At 45.2% G+C, this 10,618-nt stretch overlaps 1 protein-coding gene across 1 annotated transcript in view; it reads left to right on the top strand.

Moving 5' to 3' along the window:
* Positions 1–10,618, top strand: part of SAE1 (SUMO1 activating enzyme subunit 1) — a 47,311-nt gene that overhangs the window by 28,943 nt on the left and 7,750 nt on the right. Inside the window, exon 4 of the mRNA XM_032262841.1 lies at positions 9,907–9,976. Within this exon, the coding sequence (XP_032118732.1) occupies positions 9,907–9,976 (70 nt within the window). The remainder of the gene's footprint in view (positions 1–9,906; positions 9,977–10,618) is intronic.

Here is a 10,618-nt window from a genome sequence, read left to right as displayed (position 1 = left end):
GCTGGAATGCAGTGGCGTAAACTCAGCTCACCGCAACCTCCACCTCCTGGGCTCAATTGATTCCCCTGCCTCAGCCTCCTGAGTAGCGGGGATTACAGGAGTGCACCACCACACCCAGCTAATTTTTGTATTTTCAGTAGAGACGGGGCTTCTCTATATTGGCCAGGATGGTCTTGATCTACTGACCTTGTGGTCCGCCTGCCTTAGCCTCCCAAAGTGCTGGGATTACAGGTGTGAGCCTCTGCACTCGGCCGAGGAGCTCTTTTATTAGATCCAGAACCCTGCAGAGAGCCCTCTGCCACATTCTGCCTGCTGCTGTAGACTTCTGCCTCTCTACTAGTATAAGAAAATATAAAAAAGAGGGGGCAGAGTCTGAATTCTACAGTAAGTATCTTATATTCACGTTGTTCAAAATTCAAGGCAATATGAGATCTGTAAACACTATTCTCTACCTTTCTTTTTTCACTTTACATGATCGTGTTATCTCCTGAGGACATCTCCAGATCAGTACATAGTTTACTCCTTCTTTTCCACAGCTCCTTAGTATTCCTGCGTGTGGAGCAGTGGAGTGTATTGAACCAGTTGCCTGCTCACTCAAGTTGTGTTCAGGCTTTTCTAACTGGGTAACACTGCAGTCTGTCACCTTGTGTCGTACGTGTGCAGGTATAACTGCAGGATAATTTGGAGGAAGGGAGTTGCTGGGTCAGAAGGATGCAATTTATCATTTGGTCGGCATTGCCACTTTGCCCCCATTGGTATCCTATCAATTTATATCCCCAGATACAAAGGCACCCATGTTCCCAGCATCCTCTCCCTTGGGCACTGCATGCTTTCAGCTTAGGTGACCACCTTTTTGCTCTGATAAACAGGTTTAGGATTTGGTTGGAGAAGACCAGATGGTGACTAGGTCACAGTCTCCTTCCTCTTGTTTGTTTTTTGTTTTTTTGAGACAGAGTTTCACTCTTGTCTCCCAGGCTGGAGTGCAATGGCACAATCTCAGATCACGGCAACCTCTGCCTCCCAGGTTCAAGCAATTCTCCTGCCTGAGCCTCCCAAGTAGCTGGGATTACAGGTGCCCGCTACCACTCCCAGCTAATTTTTTTTGTATTTTTAGTAGAGTTGGGGTTTCACCGCGTTGGCCAGGCTGGTCTCAAATGCCTGACCTTAGGTGATCCACCTGCCTCTGCCTTCCAAAGTGCTGGGATTACAGGCGGGAGCCACTCTGCACACTCGGCCCACAGTCTCCTTCCAAGCAGCTCTGGGATCATGCACTCTAATTCCCTTTCTGTGCCTTGAGAAGCTTCCTAAACTTTGCTTTGTTATGACTCCAGCTTGTAGCAATAATAATGATGGCTACAGTTTACTGAGCAGCTATTATGTACCAGGCATCAGGTAATAAGTAGCCAACCCAGATCCCACTCCAGATCTGATTACTGTGCTTGCTCTGGCAGCAGCATGCTACCTTGGTTTCGTTTCCTCTCTCTTTTTTTTTTTTAAATTATTAATGGCCAACATTAGGTTTTTTTCTTTTCTTTTCTCAATTAGCTACCTTGGTTTCTTATCAGCAGTAAGGCCTACCAGAGTCCCTAATCCCTTCTTTCTTCACTTCCTACTGGGAACTTCATGTAGGCACCAGCAAACCCCACCTCATTTAGGATCACCAGTGGTCTTTGAAGCACCTATGGTGCTCTGACCAAAAAAGCTGTCATTGGCCTGGTGAAGTAGCTCATGCCTGTGATCCCAGCACTTTGGGAGTCTGGGGCAGGCAGATTGTTTTGAACTCAGGAGTTTGAGACCAGCCTGAACAACATGATAAAACCCTGTCTCTACAAAAAATAGAAAGTTTTTTTTGAGACGGAGTCTCGCTCTTGTTACCCGGGCTGGAGTGCAATGGCGCGATCTCGGCTCACCGCAACCTCTGCCTCCTGGGTTCAGGCAATTCTCCTGCCTCAGCCTCCTGAGTAGCTGGGATTACAGAAAAAATAGAAAAATTAACTGGACATTGGTGGCTGGCGCCTGTAGTCTCAGCTACTCTGAAGGCTGAGGCTACAGCATCACTTGAGCCTGGAAAGCGGAGGTTACAATGAGCCAAGATTGCACCACTGCACTCCAGCCTGGGTGACGGAGAAAGACCCTGTCTCAATATATATAGTGTAACTGGGACTACAGGCATGTGCCACCATGCCACCTCTTGCCTACCTGAGACTACAGGTGTGTGTCACCACGCCTGGCTAATATATATATATATGAGATAAAGTATTTATATAAGTAAAAAAACTTTAAAAAATTTAAATACCCACTGATAAGGTATTGGTTAAATAAACAACCACTTATTGTGAAATGTAAGTAATATGTATACATGTATCTATATATTTATTGACACAAACAGGTCCATAATATGCTGGAAAAAGGCTGTCAAACAGTACAGATAGTATATTCTCATTCTGATTTTTTTTAATGGAGTGCCACTCTGTCACCCAAGCTGGAGTGCAATGGTGCGATCTCAGCTCACTGCAGCCTCTGCCTCCCAGGTTGAAGCGATTCTCCTGCCTCAGCTTCCTGAGTAGCTGGGATTACAGGCACCAACTACCATGCCCGGCTAAGTTTTTGTATTTTTAGTAGAGACAGGGTTTTGCCATGTTGGCCAGGCTGGTTTCAAACTCCTGACTTCGGGTGATTCACCCGCCTCAACCTCCCAAAGTGCTGGGATTACAGGCATGAGCCACCCCGCCTGGCCCATTTTGGTATTTTAAACAGGAAAAAGATGTAAATACACAGAGAAAAGTGGGGCTTAACCCCAAAATGTTACCAGTAGGGATTACGGGGGATTCTGTTCTTCCATTTTACACTTTTTGGCAATGAACACCTGTTAGTTTTGCAATCAGAAAAACAACAAAGCCCTCTGAAAAGAGAAACAAAACACAACCTGAAGGACAGTGCAAGCAGATCACAGACAGATGATGGCAACAGAGACTTGTGCACAGCTCTCCCTCCTCAAGTGACCACATCCTGCTCCTCAAAGGCAGTGGGCAGTCTGGAGGGGTAGCTCAGCTGCGAGACCATGGCTTATTTCCTTGCCAGCATCCCTAACCCATGTCAGGCCATCTCACAGCCTGTCCACAGGCAGACTTCAAGAGGCCACCAGACGCCTCTTACTTAAAAAGCAATAGAGCGGCAGTGCCTGAGCACGTGAGACTAAGACATGGGAAAGCAGTTTCCCCAAAGAGAGTGGGCAGGGAAGGAACCACTTCGGAGAGGAAAACAGCCAGCAGCTCATCAGGCTGTGGCTTTCCTCTTCTGGGAAGCAGGGCCTTCAACTCTGCTGGCCAGTGATGCAGAGCCGGACCGTTCATCACTTTGAATGCCCAAATTAGTCACTTGGCTGCACACTCATGGCTCGGCACCCAAACCCAGGTATGCTCAGCGGCTGCTGCTTGCCACTGGCTGGCTGGCTTGGGCTGTTGGAACTGAAGCCCTGCGTGTCCTAGTCCATCCTCCTCCTGTGAAGCACAACAGAGGCAACACTTGCTTCTCACAAACTGGTCATTCCTCTACCAAGAGGTGAGTGCCCGGGTGAGTTACCACGAGATCCAAGACTGCCCAGCGTCATCAGTCCCTGACCGAATGGTGCCAGTGTTACAAAAGCACCTTTTAGATTGCTGCCTATTTTTAGATGATAGTTTTTTTGTTGTTGTTGTTTTGGTTTTTTGTTTTTGTTTTTAAGATAGGATTTCTCTCTCTCTATGTGCAGTGGCACATCATAGCTCACTGTAGCCTCAACCTCCTGGACTCAGGCAATCCTCCCACCTCAGCCTCTTGTGGAGCTGGGACTATAGGCATGTGCCACCAAGCCTGGCTAAAATTTTTTTTTTGTATAGGCAGGGTCTTGCTGTGTTGACCACAGTATGTTTCCTATTTTTTTTAATTCTAAATTGCATAGTACGAACAAGAGAGTACACAAAACACATCTGCCTGAGTTAAATGATCATTAATATTTATTTATTTTTGTTGTAGAGATGGGGAGCTCACTCTCTTGCCCAGGCTGTTCTCAAACTCTTGGATTGAAACCACCCTCCTGCCTTGACTTCCCTCACTTTTGGGATTGACAGGCATGTGCCACTGGTATCTCTTTTTTGAGACGGAGTTTCGCTCTTGTTGCCCAGGCTGGAGTGCAATGGCGCGATATCGGCTCACCGCAACCTCCGCCTCCTGGGTTCAGGCAATTCTCCTGCCTCAGCCTCCTGAGTAGCTGGGATTACAGGCATGCGCCACCATGCCCAGCTGATTTTTTGTATTTTTAGTAGAGACGGGGTTTCACCATGTTGACCAGGATGGTCTCGATCTCTTGACCTCGTGATCCACCCGCCTCGGCCTCCCAAAGTGCTGGGATTATAGGTGTGAGCCACCGCACCCGGCCTTGTATCTGTCTTAATTTAGAATAGCCATTGGCAAACTGGCTTGCCACCTCTTTTTGTAAATAAAGTTTTATTAGCACACTTACTCATTTACATATTAGCTGTGACAGCTTTTGTGCCACAGCAGAGTTAAATAGTTGTAACAAAGACTATATGTCTCATAAAGCTGAAAATATTTATTATCTGGTTCTATACAGAGGTTTTCCAGCTCTCGATTTAGAACATTCAGTCACTTTTTCTTTTTTTTATAGAGTCTTGGCCAATTGTCTTTATAAAGTATACCTATTCTGGATTTTTTTTTGTGGTGACATTTGTCTTATTCGGTTTTTATTATTTAGACTTGAATATGCCAAAATTCTTGTTTCCTCATGATATTTAAAAAAAAAATTATACATTCAGTAAAATGTATACCTTTTTGTTATAATTCTGAGGAGTTGGGGTTTTTTGGGTTTTTTTGAAGGGGATTTCAGTTTGATAAATTGTTTGTGGGGGGAGGGGGATTTTGGGGGTTTTTTTGTTTGTTTGTTTTTTAAAGACAGGGTTTCACCATGTTGGTCAGGCTGGTCTTGAACTCCCAACCTCAGGTGATCCTCCCACCATGGCCTCCAGAGTGCTTGGATTACAGGCGTGACCAGCCACGCCTGGCCTTCTTTTGAGACGAGTTTAGCTCTTGTTGCCCAGGCTGGAGTGCAATGGTGTGATCTTGACTCACTGCAACCTCTGTCTCCTAGGTTCAAGTGATTCTTCTGCCTCAGCCTTCCGAGTAGCTGGGATTACAGTTGCCCACCATCACATCCGGCTAATTCTTTATATTTTTAGAAGAGACGGGATTTTACTGTATTGTCCAGGCTGGTCTTGAGCTTCTTATCTCAGGTGATCCACCTGCCTTGGCCTCCCAAAGTACTGGGATTACAGGCGTGAGCCACTGTGCCTGGCCACCACTGATGTACTTTCTATGCATTATAGTTCTGCCTTTTCCATAATGTGACATAAACAGAATCCTATGGTATGTAGTCTTTGGGCTGTGACCTCTTTGACTGAGCTTAACTTTTTTGAGATTAATTCATGTTGTGGTATCAATCAGTAGTTCATTCCTTTTTTAGCTGAGTGATATTCCATTGTATGGATGTACCACAGTTTGACTATTCACCAGGTAGAGAACATTTTGATTATTTTTTGCAATTATAACTAAAGCCACCATAAACATTTATGTATTTTTGTATGAACATAAGCTTTTATAGTCTCTAGGGTGTGTAATTGTTGAGTACATCGTAATAGTAAGTGTATTTAACATTTTGAGGAACTGCCAAACTTCCATAGTGGCCACACTTCTTTACAATCTTAACAGCAATGCGTGAGAGTTCCAATTTCTCCACATCCTGGCCAGCAAGCATTATTGTTACTGTTATTTTAGCTTTTTGGGGGTGTTAAATTTTGTCTCATTGTGGTTTTTATTTGCAATTCCTTAATGACTAACCATGTAGAATATCTTTTCATGTGCTTCTCAGCTATTTGTGTATCTTGTTTGAAGAGACAGATGTTCATTCAGATCATCTTCCCAGTTTTTTAAAATTAAGTTATCTTTTTTGTTGTTAAATTCTAAGAGTTCCTGGCCTGGAGCAGTGGCTTAGGCAGTTAATCACTAACTTTCGAGGCTGGGGTGGGCAGATTCCTTGCACCCAGGACTTTGAGACCAGCCTGGGCAACATGACAGAACCCTGTATCTACTAAAAAAATTTTCAGGCATGGCCGGGTGTGGTGGCTCACTCCCATAATCCCAGCACTTTGGGAGGCCGAGGCAGGCAGATCACGAGGTCGAGAGATCGAGACCATCCTGGCCAACATGGTGAAACGCTGTCTCTACTAAAAATACAAAAATTAGCCGGGCAAGGTTGCATGTGCCTGTAATCCCAGCTACTCAGGAGGCTGAGGCGGAAGAATTGCTTGAACCCAGGAGGCGGAAGTTACAGTGAGCAGAGATGCCACCACTGCACACTGCAGCCTGGCAACAGAGCAAGACTCTGTCTCAAAAAATAATAATATATAAATAAAATAAAAAATAGCTGGTTTTCGCCAGGCACGATGGCTCACGCCTGTAATCCCAGCACTTTGGGAGGCCGAGGTGGGCGTATCACGAGGTCAAGAGATCGAGACCATCCTGGCCAGAATGGTAAAATCCTGTCTCTAAAAAAAATAAATAAATAAAAATAATAAAAAATAGCTGTTTTTTGGAATTTTCAGCAAAAAATAAAATGTTTAGGCATGATGGTGCACACGTGTCCCAGCTACTGGGAGACTGAGAAGTGGAAGGATCGCGTCAGCCCAGGAGGTCGAGGCTATAGTGAGCCATGATCATGCCACTGTACTCCAGCCTGGGTGACAGAGTGAGACCCTATCTCAGGGAAAAAAAAAAAAAAAATCCTGGGCGAAGTGGCTCCCGCCTATAATCTCAGCACTTTGGGAGGCTGAGGCATGTGGATCACCTGAGGTCTGCAGTTCCAAGACCAGCCTGACCAACATGGAGAAAACCATCTCTACTAAAAATACAAAATCAGCTGGACGTGGTGGTGCATGCATGTAATCCCAGCTACTCAGGAGGCTGAGGCAGGAGAAAGGCTTGAACCCAGGAGGCAGAGGTTGTGGTGAACCAAGATTGCACCATTGCACTCCAGCCTGGGAGATAAGAGTTTTGTCTCAAAAAAAAAAAAAAAAATGGTTGTTGCATCACAAGATTAACGCGAAGGAAAAAAAAAGAGATCTCAATATATGCTAGATATAAGTCCCTTATCAGATACTTGATTTGTAAATATCTTCTCCCATTTTGTGGATTGTCTTCTTGCTTTCTTGATGGAATTCTTTTGAATTTTGTGAAACGTAATTTCTCTATTTTTTTCCCATGTCCCTTTGATATATCACATCTAAGAAACCATTGCACAATTTACCATGGCCGTGAAAATTTACTCCTCTATTTTCTTATAGTTTAGTATTTTAGCTCTTAGATTTAGCCCTCTGATACACTTTGAATTAATTTTTGTACATGGCATTAAGGCAGGGGTGCGGCTTAATTCTTTGGCATGTGGAAAACCCATCACCATTTGTTGAAATGATTTTCCTTCCCCATCAAGTGGTCTTGCAATTGACTGTAAATGTAAGGCTTTGTTTGTGGACTTCATTTATTCCACTGATCTGAATTTCTGACCTTATGCCAGGACCATGCTGTCTTTATTACTGTAGCTTTGTAGCTTTGTGTAGTAAGCTTTGAAATCAGGGAGTATGAATTCTCCCAACCTTTTATTCTTTTTGAAGAAGATTGTTTTCACTATTTTGGGTTGTTTGGATCCCCATCTGATTTTTTGTTTTTTTCTTTTCAAGGCGGAGTCTTGCTCTGTCGCCCAGGCTGGAGTGCAGTGGCGCCATCTCAGCTCACTGCAATATCCGCCTCCCAGCTTCACACAGTTATCCTGCCTTAGCTATCCTGCCTTAGCCTCCCAAGTAGCTGGGATTACAGGTACATGCCACCATGCTTGGCTAATTTTTTTTGCCTTTTTACCAGTTGTCAAATGATCCTTAATTCAAATATTTTCCTTTGTGCTTCTTAACTAGCTGGGCATTCCACAGCACCACTGTTGGTGTCATCAATGATGTCATGAGGGTGGCGGCCATCAACATATAGCTCATAGACTGGTCAGTCCCCAGGATCTCTTTAATGGTTCCAGAGAGTTCTCTGGCTAAAGATCAGTGCCGCCATCTGTCAAGCAGTGTTGACAATCTCATCAAAAGTGATATTCCCACTGTATTTAATGTTTTTCTGTTTCTTTCTCTTGGTGGTTTCTTAAGGGTTTTGATGGTCAGGGCAAAGGCAGAAGGCACCACCTCAGTCTGGGCCTATGTGTTCTGAATGGTCAGCTTCACTGTAATTCTCAGGCCCTTCCAGTCACCTGGCAATGCCAATCACCTTGGCAGGGTCATCAACCTTTTTTGGAGCTAGACCCAGAGGGCCGATCTTGGGGGCCAGCGCAGAAGTGGCACCGACTTCACCCCCCGTGCTCCTCAGGTATACCACTTTGACCTCGTTGGAATCGACTTTGACGGCATGGTGGAGGCGGCTGGTGTCGGATGAACACAGATTTGGGACGACCAAAGAAAGTTGCACCTTGGCCACCTCTGAGTCGAAAGCTGAAAGCATCTTTTTTTTTTTCCACCCCCCAACCCCTGGCTGATTTTTATATTTTTAGTAGAGACAGGGTTTCACCATGTTGGCCAGGTTGGTCTCCAACTCCTGACCTCAAATGATTTGCTTGCCTCTGCCCCCCAAAGTGCTGGGATTACAGGTGTGAGCCACTGTGCCTGGCCCTTGTTCTCCATATATTTTAAAGCTCTGTAGTGGACCTTGATAAGCAGGAAGATGTTACCTCTGGATAAACAAAATGAGAATCTGCTGGTCGTGGCCAGGGCGTGAGGAGCCGGGTGCCCTCGGACACAGCTCTTGGGAGTTGGGATGGGTGCAGCCTTTCAGGAGGACATTTTGGCAACACATATCAAAACTAGCAACCTAGCATTGCTATATTTAGAAATTTGCCTTAAGGAATTATTTGGACACCTGTGTCTTTGTCAAGACATGTGATTACGGTGTTGAACAGCTTAAATATCCCTCAGTAGCTTATAGAACAGAACGAGTAATAGTTGATGGTATTTAGGTTTAAAATTATACCCGTTTAAATTGTGCACTTTTAAAAATGTCTAGAAGGATGTGCACCAAATTGGGAAGGTTGGAGGTAGTGTTCTGTAGGGAGGCTTTCTCTTTCTCTCGTCTGTGCTCTAGTTTGCTCGATGAGCACACGCCATTGTGTTCAGGAGTAGGAGCAGAGCACGCTTCTCTTGGGAAGTGGTAGAATAAAGTGATCTGCTCACTAGGATGGGTGACTTAGAGGAGCTGATGACTGTATCAATTAAAATTTGCCCTCTGGATGCCCCATCCTGGCCGAAAAGGGCTGAGGTCTGTGTGGGTTGTGAAGACTTTTTCTGCACTCACACTTTAATTTCAGGCCTCAGATTTCCCATGCCTTCTGCATGTTAACACAGGCCTGCTCCCTGACATTTGTCTGGGAATAGCATATAGAACCCACTGCCCATTATGGGTAAGACGAGAATTGCGGGAATGTGACCAGGGCGCTGGAACATCTGATATTTGTAGGACCTTATTTTTAGGAAGCACAGATACAGGCTTTCCTTTAACTTAAAAAGGTAAAAATAAAAGTACTGTGAAAGAACTTTTGCTTGCCAGAGTTCAAAGGTCTTTTCCAACCACTTACAACCCCTGGATCAGATTCATTTTCACACCTAGATGCCATCATTAACACTGCTATCTGAATCGGTCCCTCCTCCTAGAAGATGTTTTCATTCAGGAGAGCCTACTACTGAATTTCTCCGGAAGTCACAGTCACAGTTCTTTTCCCAGTGCTCAGTTTTGCTTGTCTTCCTTCTCTTTTAGGTACTGCTTCTCTGAGATGGCCCCAGTGTGTGCAGTGGTTGGAGGAATTTTGGCACAGGAAATTGTGAAGGTAAAACATCACTGTGGAGCAGAAAATAGTTAACCATGACTTTGTATGTGTGCAGACAAAGAGAACCGAGACTGATAGACAGCTGCCTGCTTTCTCTCACGCCGTTCCTCTTTGTTTCGTCCCCTACTCATTTCCACCTCATCCCATTCTCTCTGACCTATCCAGGTGGCCATTCAGCAAATGACTTTGGAGTGCCTGCTCTGTGCTCAGCTCACAGCTGGCCATAGTGCCTCAAAGGTAGATCTGCTTTCCCCTAACTGTATTAGTTACCTCTAGTGCCTGTTGTATTGGTCAGGGATTCTGCTTCTCACAGTTCTATAAGTGAATATTATCATGATCTCCATTTAAGAGGAAGATAGGCTGGGCGCGGTGGCTCACGCCTGTAGTCCCAGCACTTTGGGAGGCCGAGGCGGGTGGATCACAAGGTCAAGAGATCGAGACCACCTTGGTCAACATGGTGAAACCTCGTCTCTACTAAAAATACAAAAAATTAGCTGGGCATGGTGGCGCGTGCCTGTAATCCCAGCTACTCAGGAGGCTGAGGCAGGAGAATTGCCTGAATCCAGGAGGCGGAGGTTGCGGTGAGCCAAGATCGCGCCATTGCACTCCAGCCTGGGTAACAAGGGTGAAACTCCGTCTCAA

This window comes from Sapajus apella, unplaced genomic scaffold (genome assembly GCF_009761245.1).
Source record: "Sapajus apella isolate SASKATOON/1434 unplaced genomic scaffold, GSC_monkey_1.0 scaffold130, whole genome shotgun sequence".
NCBI classification, from domain to species: domain Eukaryota; kingdom Metazoa; phylum Chordata; class Mammalia; order Primates; family Cebidae; genus Sapajus; species Sapajus apella.
Note: the sequence above shows the minus strand (reverse complement) of the source record. Positions and strands in the feature narration are given on the sequence as shown.